The sequence below is a fragment of the Thunnus thynnus genome, chromosome 8 (assembly GCF_963924715.1).
Source record: "Thunnus thynnus chromosome 8, fThuThy2.1, whole genome shotgun sequence".
Taxonomy (NCBI): Eukaryota; Metazoa; Chordata; class Actinopteri; order Scombriformes; family Scombridae; genus Thunnus; species Thunnus thynnus.
In genome coordinates, this window is record NC_089524.1 from 13305736 (window position 1) to 13328395 (window position 22660).

Genomic DNA, 22660 nt, shown 5'->3' on the forward strand with positions numbered 1-22660 from the left:
TTTTTGTGCAGCTGAGAAAGTGGCATGCTGTTTTGATGTGAGGGGTGCGAAGGCCAGATGTAGCTCCCTGGACACCAACTAACATTTTAGATTCATGTAATTCCTCAGTTTGCTACTGTAACTGACTTAAGGACAGCTTAGGCATCTATTGTAGCTGATATAGTTATCCACAATGGCAAAATGAGAACAATGATCTTCAATCCCTGATATAATCAAGCAACAGTCAAGATTTTGACAAGACTGAGGTAAGGACGGTCTGAATGTCTGAAAAATACATTCATTTACATACTACCAGTATAATTAGTGCAACAGGGGAGTAAATCACAAGCACAACAACATTTCCACACAAACCAGGTTTAACAGATTCCTACCTGTCTGAACTGTTCCTCATAGGTCCATTCTCCATGGTCCTGGCCGCCCAGGTGGCTGTGCGTGGCGTGGGGAGGCAGGATGGCTACACGGGGCTCTTGCTCGACACTGGGACGGGCCTTCAGTAGCTGGGAGTGGGGGTGGAGCTGGCGGTGGGGCAGCAGGAGGATACCTTTCCCAGGGACCACAGCATTGTGGCCTGTTGGCAGACCCTCCTCTGCCAGGTCATCATCAAAGTCTTCTTCCATCTCGCCTTCAAAGTCCTCCTCGTCCCATTTCTGTTTGCTGTGTGGGTGTTAACAGAATAATGTTCATAAAAACATGCTCCAATGAAGGTGACCACTGGCAAAGACCACAGAAATTTTAAATAATTTTATAATGATGCGACCAAAGAGATTTGATTCTTACATCTGCTCCTCCTCGTCTGATCCCATCATGTCCTTGTATTGCTCCTCTCCTTCCTCATTGTCATCATCGTCACCTTCCTCTTCGCCGCCACTGCTGCGCTCTGACATGGGGCTGTCTGACACTCTCTGCAACCCAGCCGCCGCTGCTCGCATGGCTGCCAGTGCTGCCATCTGGGCCTGCTCTGTCTCAGGGGCTGGGCTTCCCATCGGCTCATCCCCTCCTCCTCCACCTGTGCGGACATGAGTGTGTTGGGCGGCAGCTTGCTGCTGCAGCTGCTGCTCCATCAGCAGCTTGGCCCTCTGCTGCCTGTGCAGGTTCTCCATGACAGCCTGCAGCTTCATCTCCGGGGAAAGCGACACGTTGCTCAGCTGCCTTCCTTCCCCTCCCTCCCCCACTGAAGGAGCACCAGTCGGGGGCCGGTCGGGGGACGGTGGTTGATCCTACTGCCCAGGGGGAGCGATTGCAAATCGTGCCTGTGATGAAACAGTTAGCAGGTGGCTGGAAGTTTGGGGGTTATGGTTATGTAGAAACGTGGGTCCTTGAGGAGCAGTGGAAGGAGGAGGAGGAAGAGGAAGAGGAGAGGGGTCGGTCAGAGCTCTGAGACATGCAGTCAGAGGTCGGCTGCAGTTCTCGAGAGGCCTCTTTCTTGTCTCAATGGTTTTTCCTGCAGTAGGGTGGAAACCAAAGCTGGCAGCAGAGCAGTCTCACAGTGTTCAATGAGGCACTAGCAGTGGAAGCGAAGGTAGGAGTACAAGAGTGCGTTGACAGACTACAAAAACCTGTGGGTGAGAAAGAAAAACAGTGTCAGACTGTTACTTCCCCACTGTCTGTTAACATCAGTACCCTTAGTTGTTGTGACAACACTAAAACTGCTTTACAACGTTCCCCAAAGCATCAGTATGTTTCTATTTTAAAACACATTAAAAACTTTCCTTTCAATAGCGTTTTACTAAAGTTAACCTGTATTGCTCTCTCTCTGATACTGATGTGATATAACAGCAAGAGCATGGCTATAATTAACACTCTCATTTTGTTTGTATTGTAATTTTTTGTTGCTATTAGATTGTCTCAGTTTCCCTATTTCTTAAGAGTTAAAAAGGTTTTGTCAAAAACTTTTCTGAGTTGCAGAAGAGCAGAAAACTACAGCAATGACTACAGAGCCACTTTGTCAACTCAAATCACGAGTTAAGAAAATGTGACAGAGAAGCAAATGTCCAATTTCACACACAAAAATGCAAATTTCAATCTGGAATTCACGTGAAGCATAAATACACAGTCCCTGAGTTCATGTGCGTTGTGCAACATGTGCAGGATTTTAAAAAAAACAAACTCAGACCAGACATGATGCTCACAAAGGACAGAACGTTTTAACCTCAACAACAAGAGGAACTGAAATCACAGGAAGAACCGTCGCTTTCTTTACCTGGTTGGCTCGAAGCCAAGATTAGTTTCAGCCCAGCAGCAAAAATGTACAATGTCAGTCAACATTGTTTCTAAGTAGTTGAAACACTCAATTAATATTCATATTTAGTATTTGCTCAAGTATGACTGCTGTGATTTCCCCCTCATTAAAATGTTTTATTGCATGTTACAGAAATAGTGGGGAATTTGTTGTTTTGCAACTTCTGTGGGCGGTATTTCTTGTCCTCCATACCTGTTCCCCAAAAGCACTCAGATATGCAAAGCATGCTGTTTTAAGCAGTTGGCTTCAGTTTTCTTGTATCCATAATGTCTGTTTCCTATGGTCAATATCTATGCTGCTCGCTCTCTGTTTACTTAGAAAGTGCTCAAATTGTAAAAAAGTCAGGGTTTGGGGAGGCTGTGGCTCAGATCAGTCAGGCAGAGATAAGTACTGCAAGTCAACAGCATGTGGGGAAATAAAGTTTTATCACAGGTGTTGGACAAGCTGAAGTACCAGTCATGACAGGAGGCAGCGGTGACTGTACGCCAGCACTCATTCAGCTACGATGACTAATACATGAACAGAAAGACCTCTGTGGTCATCACCTGCCCAAATTGTGTACTTTCATAGACCTTTGTGTGCATTGTACTTTTACATATGGAACATTGAGTGAAAGCATGACTCATGTTTGTGACTTACAGTTTGTTTTGTGCCACTGTTACAAGAAATTCAACGAACTTCTGATATTTTTGGTTCTGACATTTTGCGCTGATATTCGATATTACCCAAATAGTGATATACTGTAAAGATATGTTGCTATAAGACTCCACAAATGTGTCCTTTCTACTCATCTTTCATGTGTGATTACTTTAGAGACATAAGAATACGATCATCTATTATCTGTCATCTGAACATTTTGTCTTTGACTCTTGCGCTCAGGCTGACAATAGCTGGTATTTACCATTAATTCAACGGGACATTTCTACACCCCAAAAACTGAACTAAAATAAAAATGCCAGGTAGTTAGTGTTTCAATTTCTATTAACGTCAGAGTGCAAAAGTCTGAAACCACATCAGCAACACAGAAACTTATTTTTGAGTCTGCAGCTTTGAGGCAAAATGAACACCACACCATATGGGGAAACTCAGGGACACCAATAACTACTACATACATTCCGCCACGCATTTAACCTGACGGAAATATGACCACCGCTGCAATCCTTCCCCTGCAATATTCCCGTACACATCATCATCACATTGCAATGAGTATTTAACCAGAAGGGATCATTTTTTCTTGGGAGGGAAAGAGGGTTGTTTTTTTCCCTGCTTGCTGCCCTCTTGGGTAGTCACACTCACTGGAATTACACAGAAAAATCATACCAGAGTTTCACAAGAATAGCAGGATAATTACGGTGTAAGCACGTTCTGAACACAAGAAGGTCCAAGGTCTTTCCATAGGCTGAAGAGTGAAATCAAGTTCTGTTTCCATTCACAGGGAAATTGGCTGTTTTTCATATCTTACGTTTACCTGGTCATGAATACGTAACGAGAAGACATATAACACCCACAAACATTCTGGTTATCACAATTATTCTTTAAGCAGATATTGTTAGTCAGCCGGCCCAACAATATGAGGTCCAGCTGAACGAACTAAAGACAGCATCACACATATCTGACTCATACAAATGTCAACCTATCTTTAAACAACATCAAAAATCTCCAAGTGTACTGGGAATTGTACGTGTCATGAGTGACACATCAGATGTGTAAGTGCACGATAAAAATGTTTCCAGGAGGCTCTGTTTACATGCAACAAATACATTTCAGATTGAGCTGTTGCTGCAGTGCCTTGAAAAAAAAAAAAGGAAATTCATTTGCAAGAAAAATCGCACAACAGCTGAAAAAACTCTTAAAAGATTTAACAAGAAGGGCGATTTGCGTATCTGTGGGTGAGGAGAAACAACTGTACCGGAGACTGACTGCTATGTAAGAAACAGTAGGCAAATTTTTAAACAAAAAAAAAAAAAAGACGAGAAATGCCTTCAGTCTTTCTTAGTTTCTTCAGTGTTTTTGACTGCACACCCAACCAGTAGCAATCAACATGCAGTTGACAACCTGCAGCTCCTCACTTTAGTTCAACTGGTCAAATGCTGCAAAATTAACTTCAAAAGCACCAAATTCTGCCAGTACTTGAAAAACTTTACCTGCCTCAGAAAGCAAGTAGTTGTTTGACTTATTACAAAATGTTATATCAACCCAATCCTCCCAAGCAACAGTCAACAGTCAAAAATGTTTGCTATTGCATTCACAGAAAAAGAATTAGTCACCCTATACTATGGCTGTATGTTAGAGAAATGTTGCGCAAGGAAATAAGAGCTGTGAAACTTGTGTTTCTTCAGAGGGTGAAGGAAGTGACAACTGACGGAGCAGATGCAGTGAGGCAGCCGACAGATATTCAATATTGATTCATTACATTCTTTCAGCGCGATAGAGGCACAACTGAACGCCTGCAGTTGTCAGATGGAGAATAGCACCAGTATAAGCAGGATTAAAACATCTTACCTAACTGGATCTGGTTTGACGGAGACAACTTGTCTGTGTGACTTACTCTAACTACAGATCAAATCATGACAGTGGGCTCAAAGTGGAAAGACACCAGGGGACAGTTGTCTATCTGAAGTCTAACTGAAACCAGCTCAAGGATTTAGACACGGCACCTCTGGAGTAACAAATTATTTTACATGTGAAGTGAAACAGGAACACAGACCACACATGTGCAGTATGTATGCACGCTATATCATTTACAACGCCTAACCAACAGCACTTTATTTGCTTTGCACACATGTGCAAATCAAGAGCACAACACAAATATCTCGTGTTCACTCCACGTACAACAATGTCCCCGATGACGTTTCTTTCAGTCTCTGTCATATATGTAATTTCAAAGACAGAAGTGATTACAACAAAGCTGTTCTGTTGACTCTTCCTGTTCAGAGGGAAGCAGAAGTGGTCGCTCTGTTTCATGGCAATGTTCATCATAAGCATCATGATTTCCTACATGCTAGATGGTGCAAATTACATTGCGCCACAACACATGTTCTCCCCACTTCCCCAAATGAGGAGGCTTTTGAAGAAACCTTTTAGTATGACAATGATAACGGTCATGAAATGGCAACAGCGCTTGAAAACACGCTACTAAATGTAGCATGTCTCTGTATAGAAGGCTATGAGCTAAAGACAGAGCAGAAAAGACACATATTGAATGTGTTTCCTGCCTGAAAGGATGACCTAATGCGGGTGTATGGTCAGTAGCAATAGTTCAGGTATGAATCATTTAGTCTCCTTGCTTTCAGTTATGTTTGATCTGCATGTTTTTAATTCACAAACACTACAACAGCTGATCTCAACCTTCAACCCACTCCTCATTCTTAATTAACATGGGCAACAAGTGACTTTGCTAGTATTTAAGGAAAATTCTGCCCCAGATCGCTCTCTTTTTTTTTAACATTAGTAGCGTGTGACTTATATTACAGTCAGCAATTCAGGCACTGAATAAGACCAGTATTTAGTGTTAAAAACAGTACTTAAAATGAATGATAATACTTATACTAAACCTTTCTGGTTGCAACTCTGCTGTGCAAAATGTCTGGAGGTTGGCTTTGGTATCTCATTCTCACACTCTATGAATAACCAGACCTTGGCTAGAGTGATAAGGCATTTGATATCTAAACTATAAGTTGGTGTGAAACTAGGCAGTATGAGCAGTCTTGGGCTGAGTCCTGTACATTGAATCATTTCTTTACATTATCAACCCTTTGGGATGTTAACTAGCTATCATTTGAAAATCCTGCTTTGTTCCAGAAAAAAAAGGCCAGGTAGCAAACAGGTTTCATGGTCTGTCCATAGTCTTACTGCTGTAGTTTTGCTCTATCACTGGGTAACACTGATCATGTCTGAGTAGCTGTGGAAAAGGTCACTGGATGTGGTCTAAGGGAGGATTTCCTTGACAAATGTATTTCTAGACTTTTATGAAGGCTTTTGAAACGCAACAGTCTGCTTTCAAATCAGTATGACTACTTGGCGTTTGGTGTTGATCAAAGACCAAAGGACAAATATGGATACAGCTGTAATGTCTTATATATGGTGATTTAAGTGCATGCAGGAATAATGCAGCAAGAAATATAGTCCTGTCAGGTCACAGGACATTTTAAGGATGAGCTGTACCTCTTGTTCACACTGAACTTGGAAAAAGTGAGTTCAAATACTATGCTGCGTACAACTGGAATGAGCTGTGAAAAAAAAAAAAAGAAAAAAAAAGTGAACTTACACTCTCTAATTTCACGTGACCATTTTTAAAGGCTGTACTTATGTATGTTGCAATCCCACTTGTAATTGCTTTTCTTAATGTGAAAATAACATCTACCGTGTGAATTACCTGTACATCTGTATATGCTTAAACTTTACGTTTATTCTTGTACACAGGTGTCTCTTGCAAAAGAGATTCCAATCTCAATGAGACAACCTGTTTAAATAAAGGATTAAATAAAAAAAAAAAACACTCCTTATCTGACTGCCATTAACTGCTCCACTTCACTGCCTGTTTGTCTGTTTGCTGTCCGACATGTTTTTCTCTTGTATCCTTTTTCACCTTCCCTATCACTTGAATTTACATTTTAAGGCTAATATATTGAGCAAAGGAACCAGCACATTTAGGGCTGCTGCTCTGTGCAGCACCATGACCTCTGGCCTCTCGGAGCAGGGTGGGGGCAAGAGAATATCGACTCCCCCCCCCCCCCCCTCAGGTTAGAAAGCAATTGTCACACATTGCAAAATAAAGCTTAATACAACATAAAAAAGAATCCCTAAAAATGTACAACCTACTATACGAGTCTCTCAGGGCTCTTTTAACACCTTAATTGGCTAAAGGGAAGCAGGTCTGCTGGGATAGATGGCTGGGGGCGGGGACAAGCCACCAGGATAGAAACTTTGACAGTTGGCTGAATGTGGGATAAAGCACAAACGATGAGAGCTAATGGGTTAATCCTCTTTTTTTTTTAAACCCACATTTGAGAGGTGGAAGATTGCAAGGTCTGAGCAAACAGAACAGAGTGATAAGAAGGAGAGCTAAGGGTCTAACTCCAACGAGATAAAGAGACCCACAACGCCTCATATACATGCACATACATATAATACTGGCTGCTTGCATGGACACGTAGCCTGTTGAACGTACTCTGGAAACAACATCAAATCCTTCTGATGCCACAGTTGCAAAGTACAACAAATGTGAAGGAATTCATTCATACTTTGTGGGGGATTTTTTTTTTTTTCCAGGAACTCACTGACAACTGGTGAAGTAGTGCTTGTACAACTCACACATGTTGCTTCCAACATGTGTGCCACAAACAGGTTTTGATAGTGGAATAGAAATGGTGCTCAGACAGCATGAACACAAGGGTTTTTCCTCTGTAGGTAGTTCTTATCTAACAAAATTAGTGCAGATACATATCTTGCATTTCAACATTTGGAATCAAAGTCTTCATTTCCTTTCATGTACTGAGAGAAGAAACCATCTTTGGCCTGATAAAGCTGTGCGGTTTGAGATGAACTGGGTGAGGTCTTTGTGAGACTTGAAACTGGGTATTAAAATGAACGTCTGCCTGTTCTGCTTGACTGGAAAATCAGAGACAACCAGATTCTTAAAGTGGCAATCCACAAGATTTATGTTTTTCCCGTCCAACTCTGCTGCTAAATGCTCTTTGCTCACGTTTCTTGCTCCTCACTTTACAGATCAGATGTGTATCAGCGTGGGTGGTACTGTAATGTTCTCCTTGGATTCTCTGTTGATGCCGTTTTGGTTTCTGTAAATGGTACTTGCTGTACTGTGTTGTATTTATCAAATTATCTACTGCATTGATGTTCATGTTACACCCTGTTCTGAACAAAAGTTTTTCCAGCCTGACTTGTAGTCTACAGTTGATGCGATAATCACGCATGTACATAGATGTAGATTGTCTATTGTCAGGTTCAATCATCCTGTCACTCAGCAACGTCGTGCATCATGTGTCAGTTTGTACTCTCCTGCTATGATAGCAGTGAAACAGGCTTTGTGCGGATGCTGTCAAGACACATGTTCCTGGACAAATATTATATACGTGTGTTGTTTCCTGGTTGTAGTAGCACCAGTGAGCTTTTTTCAGTCTTGCTCTTATTTTTGAATGTGATTTGATTCTGACACCTGAATATATCAGACACTTTGATTCATCACACTCCAGTTTGCAGCACAGCACACTGAAGATTTTATAATATTTTGAGCTGCAACCTTTAAGTTTACAATGTTTTTTCTTGTTTGTTGTGTGTCTTTACATGTTGAGTGATATTAGAATAAAAGCTCTCAGGTAAAAAAGACACTTCCACACCTTCCCTACTGCAAACATCTATGCGTGAAACTCAATTTCTGTTGTCACATATTTACACATATACATTTTAAATAGCAGGGGCAAATATCTTCATGTCTCTAACAGCAAATAATCCGAGCTGCAGTTTACTTGTAGGCTGTTTGTTTTGCTCAAAGGAACAGTTTGCATTAGTAAACAGCTTTGAGCTCTTCCCTTTGGCTACAATCAAGGAGCTTCTTCTCTTTTTTCCGAGGGTAGGCTACTAATATATCTTAACGGGCACTATAAACTGTACGAGGGGTGACCTGTTATTAAAATTAGCGCCATGAATAAACACTATGTTGTGAGCCTGGCATAAATAGTTGATCTACATATAGCCAGGATCTCTCTAAAAGGGACTATGATTGACAGGACAAGACATTTATCCATGCTTCTTGAATTGAAATGGTGGTAAGATTGCAAAGAACTAAATGTAAAACTTTTACAGTTGAGAAGTCCAGATATCAAAGAAAAATATCCATTCTGATTGCAACAAGCCACCCTCATAGTCATTAAAAATAAAAAAATTTTAAAAATTCAGTAGTATTATATTTAATTTAAATATAAGGTAATACATTAGGATTTACTTAAAGGACCAGTATGTAAGATTTAGTGGGATCTAACAGAACGGACTTGGCAGAAATGGAATATAATATTGATAAATATAATTTAATCAGTGTATAATGCCATGAAAATAAGACTCGTTGTGTTTTCATGACCTTAGAATGAGCCCTTTATACCTACATAGGGAGCAGGTCCTCTTCCACGGAGCCCGCCATGTTTCTACAGTAGCCCAGAACAGACAAACCAAACACTGGCTCTAAAGGGCCTTTCGCGTTTTTCGCTAGTTTCGCAGCCACCGTAGGTTCCTCTACACGCTTGGATGGAGAGGGGGGGAGGAGGGGTATTCATTTGGTTGCACTCTGTAACCTCACTGCTAGATGCCACTACATCTTAAACACTGGTCCTTTAATGAATTGTGTGCTCAATTATATTTCAAGTTAAATTTAATTTCATCCTCATTATTCATCATTTAATTTAGCAAATTTCTTAATTTTAGTATATAACTTTTATGCATTAACAAGTTAGTTATTTTAAATTAGTTTTTGTTTGTAGCATTCGTTCATCATGTAAACACTGGTTAGTGTTTAGTACAGCAGATGTTAATGAGTGGCTGTGTGGGGAGTAGCCAAACAGTAGCCATTCATGATCATTTCTACATAAAAAAAGAAAGAAAAAAAAGGCATAAAAACAAGTCGGTCAGTGGTGCTGGTCTTGATTATGCGTCTCTCTCTCACATTCCTTGCAGTATTACCTCGCAAGGCAATAACACAGGCTCCATTGAGCTCCATTGCACCAACAACAAGATCATTGAGGAAGTGTCGCACAGGCTGGTCACGCACTTTCCACTGACCTCTTCCACCGAGCCGCAGCAACACAGCGAGACAAATCTGATTAGCCCCAGCTATGCCATAAATTAAGTGGGCATATAGCAAAAATAATCCAGTGATCCACTGCTCAGCAGTGAAATGTGTGGCTATCTATCAAGCACCAGGACCCAGCTGTGCAAGAGGGCGAGCCCCAAAATGATTTGTTGTAACTGTTGTAGCCACATGTATGATATCAAGTTGGCTCTTACAAATATTAACAATATGGATCCAAGTGATGTTTTACACTCGGAAATATGTGAAGGAAAGACAGAGTAATTTCTCTTTGCTGGCATGTTTAGTATGCACTTGCACAACAGTTCAAATGTGTGTTTATTTGTCCAATGCTCTTATTAGTGTGCTTTACACAGAGTAGAATATCAGCAGAACAGAGTCCATTACTGAGGTACTGCAGATTTAAACAGCGCTTTTTGCCCTTTGGTGAATGTTTCAGGGGCATTTCCACTCTGAAAATAGGATAACACCGGTGGAAACACTTCTGGTATTAAGAAAAATACATTTCAATATTAGATATTGGCACAAGATATCAGATAAGAGTGACTCAATGTACAAAAACTCACAATATTAAAATCTTTGTTCAGGAGTGGGTCAAAGACAGAGGAGGTCAGACATGTAGTGGAACAAAACATTACTATGTAGGTTGAGAACAACATATGCATATGTATGTTAAACAAGTGCTACTTAAAGACAGATCAGCCCACAGAGAAAATATACAGGAAAAACATTTGAACCCAACTTCATGGGAGGACTTCATCTAACCACCAGAAAAGTCATCAAGATATGGATCATTAAAATGGGGGAGAAGGAAAAGTATCTGCTGACTCAGCAGAAATGTTCACAGGCATTTATGTTTGCCGCCCATCTGGTGGATATTGACCTCGCCATGTTACAAACCTACCTACTGTACAGCTTCACGTGGAGACAGTAGTGTTATGAGAGCAAACATTAATCTCATGTGATGACAGCTCTAGTGGAGAAACATGGGTCATTCTTAAGGAGGCGATCACAAGCACAACTGAAGTCAAACAACGTCACCGAGCGTCAGGTTTTTTAAGCTCTGTTCTGGTTGAATTGTTGTATTTCCAGCTCATGCTGGCTTTTTTTTTTTCTTCTTTTGTTCCGTACAGTCCAATCACAAGCTCAATCAACACTTTTCTGACACAATCTTGACAGAAGGTGAACAGCGTGTGCTTGACAACAATAGCGTTGAATGTGGGGCTATTGTACTGGATTGCATTAGTTTTGTACAGTTGTTATTCTGTGCATTCACTATTCATTTCTATTCATTATTTCACCTACACAGCTTCCTATTACTCAGTTTTACCAGAAAAAAAACATGTGACGACTGGAAAAGCACATTTCCTGAAATAAAATATGTAAATGTTACTTTTTATACACACAGCTTTAATTCAACTCTAGCATTTTTTTACAACTTGGCTGTATGACTCACTTTTCATGCTTAACATGAGCTTCAAAAGCAACTAAATTCCTCATGTGTGCAAACTGACTTTGCCATAAAAAAAGAAAACAGATTCAGGAGACAGCCTGCGTGTTGCTGCTCGCAGAGTTCAGTGCGCTGCTATTGTAACCCTAGACTGACGGTATGATGATAGTTCCTCTAGTGCGGGAGAGGTGGGGTAGGGGGTTTGCATTTTCATTCAATGGCATGAACGTCCCAAACTGGATTAACTTGTTGGTTTATATGGTGACTGTGCGGTCACGTCATTGTATTGTGATCTTTAACAATCAAGTCTTTTGTCTGCACAGTGGCTGTGGACGAGTGGAAATCTTAGATAAAGAGCTTTATGTGGTCTACATGGAGACATCCAGAACAGAAATTGTCACATCTATGCTAAATGCGGATCACAGTTCCATGTGCACACGCTTCTCTGTATACCATCTAATAAAAACTAGAAGCTATGTTTGCTCACAAGGGATGTGTACTTTTTGGCATGGATCTGATTAAATTAGCTTTTGATTGCTTGGGCAGGTTGCCAGCGCCAGCAGACGCAAATATGACATACAAATGCCTCAGGTTTGACGGACATGTCAGCATGTTGCAGCTGTGTGTTGGTATCCAGGCAGACAAGTACCAGGATAGATCACGCTGGCTGAAAACACAAGGACTACAACTGTCCTAGCAGCTCGGTTAAGGAACTGCAGGGCATCCCAAAACCTCAGACCTTTCCTTAGGCTGCTCTCTGCCTGCGTCACCGTCAGCACTGATGGGATTCCCCCATGGCTTCAGCCCAAGCAGTGAAGTAGCTTGTGATTTTTTTTCCTGCGTTTTTTGGCAGGATAACACAGTTAAAGCCCCACGTGCCGTACAAGCTCTTCAGAAATGTAGCTTTTGGCACAAGAGCAGCTGAAAGGCAGCCAAGCCACGCTGCCTCCCACTTCTTTAATGGCAGGAAAACTTGTGGTGCACAGACACAACTCACAGTCACTGTAACACAACTCATGCTGATATTATTTACAAGTGGGTTATTACTGAAACATTCAAGTAGCACCATGTAAGCCTTAAGCCAAAGCCCACACCCTTAAGCCTTGAAGGGAGATTGGAATCTAGTGACAACATAAAAAGCAGTCTTTACAACCCTGCTGCAAAGGATTATTGTTTGATAATAAGAAAACAAACAGGCGTCAGACCTGTTTGTCTTTGTTTGTGCATGTTTGTCATTTATTCACAGCCACTAACCAGTTTAGTGGCCAACTGCCAGAGACTGCCGCTCACTCAGCCATGATGCTCAGAGGCAAAGTGAGCAGGATATTTGCATATTACACTTGTTGCTTCTCTAAATGTTCTTCAAATACCCTTGGGCTGTGTTCAGAGGTCTGTGATGACTGGAAGTTGCGTGTATTTCTGCTCCAGTTTTGATATCGAACAAATTTACATGACAAATATAAATGCCTTTGTGTGAGCTTGAGTTGGTTTCAATACAGATCACACCAAAGGCTTGATTAGAAAAAGAGGCCAGAGGGACCAGTTTACGTGTCAAGAAAAGGAAGGCATGAAAAATACACTCCGGGGAACCAAGAGCATGATACATCAACACAACAAGACGGCGAGCAGGCATACCACCAGAAACCAAAGCTAGGAGAAGACAGACGTGACCGATGGCCACGCAGCAACACGTGTCCAAAACTTTCATGTGGACCTGTGATATGATGGCAGACAGTTTCTCACTGACTGTAAAAATGGTCTAGAAAACAATTATAAAGATTAAATTGATTTATCTGTTCATTATCTTTATTATTTATCCGCATACATATACATATATATATATATATATATATATATATATATATATATATATATATATATATATATATATATATACACACATACATCAATCAATCAATCAATCGACAGTCAAAAACCCAAAGTGATTCAATTTGTACTCATATAAATATAGAGAAAAGCAGCAAATCCTCACATTGGAGATGCTTAATAAATTTAATCTTTTTGAATGAGTGAATGAATTTTACAAAAGCACTTCATTGTTCAGTTCTTTCTAGTAATGTGTCAACTGTTTTAGAGGCTTTTCCTCCATGATAAGAACATTTTTCTTAGAATCTTTAAAAATTGACGTATTCACTATTACATCAGCTGTTGCCAACAACAGTCAAAAAACTATCAATACAGACCATTTAAAATGCCTGTAAGAACTTTTGGTGCTTGTAATAAGATGACCAAGCGGTAGGCAGATGTTCATTTTCTTCTTTAATTTCTTTAAAGGTGCCCAAATGAACATTGACACGTTTTTCTTGCTGTAATCATTCCTCCTGTTCATACCGACCATTAGAAGATCCCTTTATATCACTTTCAATGTAAGTGATGGTGGCCAAAATCCACAAAAATGTATGTAAAAGTTTATCTGAAGCCAATATGAAGCTTCCGCTTCCACTGCAGCTGAACAGGAAAACACAAAACTATAGATTTGGAGGAGATCTTCTAATGGCCAGTATGAGCAGGACTACAGCGAGGAAAAACTCTTTCAGTGTTCATTTGGGTGCCTGGTTTTAAGACAAAGTTGAAAAATTGTGAACCTGTCCTTTAAGCCTGGAAAGACACAATAATCAAGTATTATTGTGATACTTTAATAACCAAAAATCCACAACGTGTGACATCACAATATCAATATAATATATTGATATATGACCAGGTCAAAGTCTGCTGATATTTCAACACCTCCCGTTGATGGGAAATGACAAAAAAAAAAAAAAATCAACACAAGCATCAGTTCTTCAAATCAAGAGCAACCGCAAGAATCATTATGTAAACCCGGTTTCATAACAGAGCGTGTTACTTGTTAGGCCAGCCTACATTATGCAAAATGCCTTTTAAGATCTGAACTTGATCGCCGGCCATACGTTTCTAATCCACAGTGGGCCAATCACAACGTAAACACCCCCAACCCCCACCTGCTCGCTACAGAAGTATTTCTCTTCACTGGATACACTGAGCCGGTGCAGCTAGCCGGTGCCGGCCAGAGGATACCATATGCCAGATTGGACCAAACAGATTAGTGTGGCAATTTCTAGGCAAGCCCCTAAGGTGATTGGAGGATGGAGGGGTGTAGAGTGCGATAAGGGGCCTGGAAATCTCTCTTAATAATTTCAGTGCTTAATAATCACATTGGGAGGCCGCAGGTGCCAAATTCAATCTAACGTCTCACACTTTCTTTCTCTTTGTCAACCAAAGCTTTGACAAGTTACCTGCACCTCGATATGAAAATCACTCACATTTTTGAATGGAGTCACACCAGCAAAAGATGTTTAGTTAACTGCAATTAGCCTATTGCTTTGCCATCCTGGGAAAAAAATTTGGCCACTGTACCTCAAACAACACGCCCCCACCATCTTAGTGCTGGATTTGGTGTGAATGCAGTTTTCCTGTCATCTGAGTTACGCAGAAGGAAACATATGGGTGAATATGTTGTATACTTCCTGAAAATTCATTTAGATACAATGAAGTGCTCCACCGAAACCAGCGTACGTACTCAACCCTCTGTGTAGAGTACGTAGATATTTAAAGTCATCACGTACTATACATCGATTTAAAGCAAAACCAGATTCCTATGTCTGTACTCCCCCACCCCCACTACTCAATGAGCCCCTGGTGAGAAACTATAACCCCAACCACAAACCAAATGCCCATCAAGCTTGCAGTTTTGGTTGTGGCTATGAGGTCTGTCAGCTTGGCGTAACCAACCAGGCTCTCCTAAAAGAAACACAGTAAGATCCTGAGCATTTTTTGAATCAACTTGGAATGAAAAGTTGCATTTGCTTCCCCTTTTCAAGTCCTCTGACGTCATACCATGGGGTTTCCCAGCACCCCGCTGTAGCACTGAAGTCAGCTCATTGTATCCACATTGCTCCCCCTGACATGCTGGACTTGCCTTGTGGATGTTTTGACTTGACTTGTCTTGATCTCAGCCACTATGAGATCCTGAAAGCCTTTTAATCCACCTACTCCACCTTTTGTGTCGCACTTCCACTGAAATACCAACAGCCTTTAGGGGTTTTACCTGTGAGATAACCTGCGACGCAGCCCTTAAACATTTTTTGTGAAATCGTCATTTGGGGAGGGTTTATTGCAGAGAAGTTCGCGAAATTTCAGACAAATCACATGTCCACATGAACGCTGAAACAGGTTTTGCTGGCTGTGAATCATTCTTCCTGCTCATACTGACCATTAGAAGATCTTCTCATAATGTGCTTTCAATTTAAATGATGGGGGGGGGACGAAATCCACCTCGTTTTGAGCAGAAATGTATTTAAAAGGTTTATCTGAAGACAATATGAGGCTTCAGCTGTCTGAGTTAATCAAATAAAGTGGATATCCTCCACAGTTAAAGTCTTTTAGTGATAAATTCTGTTTCTTGACTGACAATGTTCAGCTACAGTGGAAGGATAATGACAAAAATACACATTTTTAAACTAAAAAACAGTAATTGTGAAAGATAGTTATTTGATTCTGCTGATTTGGAGGGCCGAAGCCTCATATTATGTTCAAATTAACTTCTAAATACATTTTTGTACAGAAGGAGGGCTGTGGATTATGAAGTGCATTATAAATGGATCTTCTAATGATCTATATGAACAGAAGGAACGATTACAGCAAGAAACACATACATGTGTTAATGCTCATTAAGGGACCTGACTATTGTTTTAGAAGTTATTCTTACATTTTTAAGTGCATGTAGTCAATTTATTGCCTGTTTTGGTCTTAAATATGACTGAAATCTTTGTAAACCTGGTATGGACAATTTAACCCTGCCATTACTACTCTGTTTTAGGTATTGTTAATGTGAATAGCAGAAAGGCCTAAGGGATATCAGCTGCAAAGTCATTCATAAACCCACCTTTAGACCCCTAACATGACATTTTAACTAACCAAACTTTGTTTTAAGGCCCTGCAGTCCATTGTAGCTGCTGTCACATGCACTGGCTTTTATATCTGACTTAAAAGGGCAATCTGATGTATATGTAACGTTACACAATCATGTAGTGCATGTTTAATGGCGTTGTAAAAAAGACAGCAACTCAGAATTATTACAGAATGTGTTCGAACTGTAGACGAGACGAGCTGCCACCGTGAGAAAACTCGTTTAAAAATCACTTTAATTAGTCAGTTTAATCAGTTTTATGTCATAAATCTTAAATGGCGAACACATGAGCAGTTGCTTTATCCGTTATTGGCCTCTAGCTAACCGGATAACGACACTGTGAATAATCAGCTTGTAATATTAACTGAAGCCAAGTTACGGTTCTACATTGTGAGAGACTTTTGGTCACGTTAACGGTCGAAATCCGACCGTTAGCCCGTTAAAACAGTATAACGTTTTTTTTTTTTTAAAACTGACGGTTAAAACGAACAATGCTAGGTTTAACGTACTCAGTTTTATTTCTTACTCTTTATATTCCGTTAAAAATCGGTCAAACCGCCGAAAAATCGCGTAAAAACGTCAAGCACACGCTCTCCGGTTATATTTTAACACAAGAGATGGTGCCACTCTCAGTAGAGCTTATATTACATTCATTGGCTGACATAACTAGACTATCGATCAGGCGATTTGATTACGTCGTATCGATAAAAAAAAAAACAACGCTGCGTCCTATGAGTGACAAGTGAAACAGAAGCAGAAGAGAAAAAAAGAGGGAAGCCACGGAAACAGACGGTGTTTACAAGACTGTACAGGCTTTAAAAAATAAATAAAGAGAAATAAAGAGAAATATAAACTTACCACGCCGGCTTCCGTTCGGTTTTTACACTCTTTGGAACCGGAAGAAACATTCCTGTTCTCCCCGTCTCTGAATCCTCGTCTCCCCCCCCTCTCTCGGTTACACACGGAGGAGAAGAAAGCACCAAAAATAGGAAGAGGAGAGGTGGTTCGTGTGTTTATCGTCTAGAAATAAAGTGGTTTCATGTGACTGCATGATATCCACGCATTCGGCTTGTGCGTGTAATTGTGTTTTCAGAGTTTGCGCGTCGGTGTGAGTGCCCGCATCGCTCAGATAGACAGACTGACTGACGGTCGGACGGAGGGAGGGAGGCGTGGAGACACTCTCCGGCCTGCACAGTCAGATCATTGGTTGACAAACAGCAATCAGATGCAAATTCCTAACCTCTGAATCAGCAGGGGCCAGCCCCCCAACCCCCGTTAACCCCCCGCCCCCTCCCCCGGAGCAGGGGCTGTCGGTAAATGCAGGGGTGTGAACTATAAAGAGAGGCGGAGGGGGGCAGAAAGGTGCATGCTACGTGCTTTATAAGCCTTACATTTTCCATTCTTACAATTTCTGACATATGAATCCTTAAAGATCCCCTCCAGACGCGTTTAAAGATAAAATACACTACTTTTAATAATAATGTGTGTCTGATATTGTTTTTCCCACACAAAAAATTAATTATCTTGCAGATAATTTATAAATTATCTAGCAGATGAAGGTGAAAACAGCCTACCAGTGTCAAACTCCGCACATAATCATTCTGCACATTGAAGCTCAAACATTCAACTCAAGTAACAAGAAGAAAAACCCATTTTTGAGTGGAAGGGGACTTTAATTTGATAGTAGGATACACTGCGTATTTTGTATTTTTCTTTTCTGTCGGCAAATCAATCAAACAATAAAAACAAAAAAAGTATTTATAGGTGTGTAGCCAAAGTCTGATATAGTTTATACTGTATATATAGACATTAATTGTTGTCTAAAAGCTTTTGAAGACACATAAATGAGATACACCATTGTAGAGCTGCTATTAAATTATTATATCTGGTACTGTAAATATATATGTAGGTAACACTACTACATATTTAATTTATTTTGTATTCATTACTTCACCTATATAACATATATATGTACTGTATATCTATAGCTAAAATCTACCAGAAACATCACTTCTGCACATATTTTGCACAACTTTTCTATTTTTATAACCCACTTCAGGTCATGCATATAGTCTAAGTACTGTAATGTTTATAATGTTTATAGATTGAATTACATTTACTTGACTTTTTATTTTGTTTGTATTTATTACTCTTAGTTCTTATCTGTTTCCTTGTTTCCCGCACTGCTGTAACATGCGAATTTCCCCTCTAAGGATCAATAAAGTCTTATCTTATCTTATTCACCAACTATTTTGATAATTGATTGTTTGGAGTCTTTTTTTAATTAAAAATGTGTAAATTCTCTGATTCCAGCTTCTCAAATATGGATATTTTCTGGTTTCTTTAGTCTTCTATGACAGTATCTTTGGGTTGTGGACTGTTGGTCCGGACAAAACAAGACATTTGAGGTTGCATCTTGGGCTTGATCAACATTTTATAGACCAAACTAATCGTTTAATTGAGAAAGTAATTGGCAGATTAATCGATAGTGACAATTATCATTAGTTGCAGCCCTACACAATTGCACTGGATGATCTTTTCTTAAATATGTCAAACATGGGCACTGTAGTTTAAATACTTAACAGAGAACCATCTGTGAATTAATCTGCAGATGAAAATGCACAATGTATTCCTGTTTAAGTTATGTTTGCAAAAAACTACAGTACCCAGCTGTTTTAGGAAATTATCTAGCCTTTTAAAAATTGAAACTATACATTTGACCAGTTGTTTAAGAGTTATCTCATTGGTAGGTATCAAGAGTTGGACTGTGTAGGTTAAACATTCATCAACAGCCACTTGTATCACTCGTCAGGAGGAGTAACAACATTAATCTGGGGGGTGGTTACAGGTTGTTTAAAAGGAAAAAAGGGGAAAAATCTGTTATGCAAAATTTTGTTTATTTTCTGATTTGTTTTCTCATTAAATACTTGATTCTTTCACCTCTTCATGTGTCTAAAAATCCCTCAAATTAAATTATTTAAGAAGAAACAGATCACTTTTTGGTGAACAGATGACAACTCATGTCCACATTAAAGAACATAACCTGTTAGGAGGGGTCATTACAGGCAATTTAAGGTGTAACAAGTCAAAAGAAATGGGAACCAGAGAGAGATGCTGTGGGAATGTACAGGGTGAAAAGGCTCATCTGTATAAATGTTTCCAGTCTGTGATCTGAAAATTCTTGAATAAAGCCAAATTCAATTCAAAATAAGCAACTTAACACCTTCAAGAGTTTAAACTCATGTTACATTTATATTTTCAGCGTGTGGTTTACTATATTTTTTATACATTTGTGCCATTACAGGTTTTGTTTGTTGTGTTTACGTTTCATGTCAGTGTTGATTTTTGGTGACGGTCCCTTGGTACAGAACCCTGTACAGCAGGGAGGATGAATACTGTGTTAGGTGTGAAAACTGCATAAAATAAGCTTAAAAGCGAAGCCTAATACCTCAGCTGATCACAAATATAATTGATTTACAGAGATATGGCTGATTTTATTTTCTCTACATCACTGAGAAGTGTCATTTCATTTCATTAAGCTTCATTAACATCCATTTAGGTCATTCAGGTTTATTTAGTGGAGGGGAACTCACCTAAACTTACTTTTAAATCCAACATTTTATTTTCAGGATATATGTGTCAACTGAATGAATGAATTAGACTGAAATAAATTGATTATTAATACTAAATATGAGGCAGTGAGTTATTTCATCATGCTGCTGGTCTTATTTGACTTACTCAGTTGTGACTTTACCTCAAATAACACGACATAATGTTGAAAATCCTAATGCGTAGGGCTGTAACTAATGATTATTTTCATTATCGATTAATCTGTCGATTATTTTCTTGATTAATCAATGAGTTGTTTGGTCAGAAAATGTCAGAAAATGGTGAAAAATATTGATCACTGTTTCCAAAAACCCAAGGTGACATCCACTAATGTCATCTTATGTCTCAACCAACAGTCTACAACCGAAGATATTCAGTTTACTGTCAGAGACTAAAGATATCAGAAAATATTCACATTTGAGAAACTGGATCCAGAGAATTTTTACGTTTTCTAAGACTTCTAAGAATGATTAATCAATTATCAAAATAGTTGGCAATTAATTTAATAGTAGGAAATTTTTGCAGCGCTACCTCAATGCCACTTTCTTTTTTTATGTTTCATCAAATGTTTCAACCATCAAAAATCTGCATTAAATTCTAAAAATGGAAAAAAAAAAAACACTGTATTCATTTTAATACATTACATATCGAAAATTCAACTGTTTCAGGGCCCTCAGATACTGGAATTACAAGTTCAAAATGTCTAAAATTCAACATAACTCTTTTAAAAATACTATACACTTAAAAAAAAAAAAATTCCAGCTCTGACAGCCTGTGTGTGAAACTTGAGGATTAATTAATCACACATATTCGAAAGTGGAAACAATGATGAACCACAATGTAAACGAAAGCACTGCTTCATTCACATAGACCAAACCATGTGGTTAAAACAGCACATTTAGAAAGGAAAACTCTGTCTGTGAAAATAAGCCATTCAGCCACAGAAAAATAAACTCAGTGCAGGAAATCGTCTTTTCTGTCCTCATCCCACATTTGTTGACAGCTGGTCACTTTGTCTATATCCAAATATAATTTTACACTTGGCAAAAAAAAAAAAAAGCCTGTGAGTGCTGAGTGGTCTGTAACTGGTTGAGTCCTGCAGCTGTTTACTAAAATAAAGAGCTTGAGATATTTAAAACAGAAAAATGATCCTTCATCTGCCTCATCACATGTAACAGGATCCAGGACAGAAGTGTGCTCATTGCTCTGACGTCAGAGAGAGATGAAATTAAAATCAAATGAGTCTCAGGTTCATAATCCGACACTTGATATCAAAGTAATTAAAAATGTGCTGTTGCCTTTCAGCTTCAGCGTGTGGCCGACACAGGAAATAATTTGTTTTTTTATACCTGCAATGACAAGAACTAAGAAAAAATATTAAAAGATTTCAGATGAAAATAAAAACATATTTCAGCAGCCACAAGATTGAGATTTTGTTTACCTTCAGTTCAGCAACATTTGTGCAACTTGGTGTTGCATTTCCTAAAGTGCAGAGACCACAACAGGGTGATACAACAAGTAGAAAACCTTCTTAAAACTGACACAAACAGCAGCTTTTCCTGTTTTGAAGTACTTTGACTTCTAACAACAACACTATTAGTACAGCTCTGAGTATTTCTGTTTTTATGTAAATAATGAAGTGTTTGACAAGTAAATATAACTATAGCTTGGGTCATTTATTTAGATTTGAACCTGTTCATGTCACAATGGAATAAAATAAGTATTCAGTCTTTACTCTTAACTGTAATTCATATTTCTACTACATCAAATTCATTTGATTAATGTGTTCTTGTTTCTTGTGTGATTGTTTGTTTGTTTGAGTATGAAGCCAAGTTCCTCTGTTTTGTGCAAGTTTTGTCTGAACTTATCTTTAAAAGCTTCTTTTGAAGGCACAATACATGATGTAGACAAACTTTAATATTGAAGTAAATAAGATACTACTTCAAACAATAATAAAAAGGTGGGTCATACTCATTTAAATACCAACAAGCAGTATCAGTATCTGTCATATGTATTATTAATACATAATCAAGTTGTATAGGTTGCTACTGCTTCTCCTATTTGTCAATTCAGTTTCTGTTTGCCATATGGTGGTGATTTTTAAGATTGTTCCTCTGTGCCTTAACTTAAAGGACAGGTTCACAATTTTTCAAGTTTGTTAAAACAACAGTCAGGTGTCTATATGAATCCTGTAAGAGGTTTTCCTCACTGTCATTGTTCCTCCTGTTCATATTGGCCATTAAAAGATCTGAAACTTCAGCTTAAGATAAACTTTTAAATACATTTTTGCACAGGAGGACAGTGGATTTGGGCACCATCACTTTATAAGTGCATTATGAAGGGATCTTCTAATGGTCAGTATGAACAGGAGGAATAATTGTGGCAAGAAAAACCTATTTCAATGTTTATTTGGGCATTTGACTGCTGTTTAAAGACAGACTTGAAAAAAATATGAAACCGTCCTTTAATTTTGCAGGTTTTTTTGGACACTTTGGAGCTGTGTTAGCTATCTTGTGTTTTGAAAACTGCTCTATCAATGTGCTGATTTCCTTTAGCTGACAAATGCTGTCATTCATCCAAATAGTTGCATCAGTATTT

The 22660-nt window shown here is 39.1% G+C and overlaps 1 protein-coding gene across 2 annotated transcripts in view; it reads right to left on the reverse strand.

Moving 5' to 3' along the window:
* Positions 1-17616, reverse strand: part of arid3a (AT-rich interactive domain 3A) — a 51949-nt gene extending 34333 nt beyond the window's left edge. For both annotated transcript variants that reach the window (XM_067596633.1, XM_067596632.1), the window contains exons 1-3: positions 17312-17616; positions 778-1556; positions 372-654 (exon numbers count right to left, since the gene is read on the reverse strand). In XM_067596633.1, coding sequence (XP_067452734.1) covers positions 372-654; positions 778-1118 — 624 coding nt within the window. In that variant the 5' untranslated portion in view covers positions 1119-1556; positions 17312-17616. The remainder of the gene's footprint in view (positions 1-371; positions 655-777; positions 1557-17311) is intronic.
* Positions 17617-22660: the final 5044 nt, after the last annotated feature.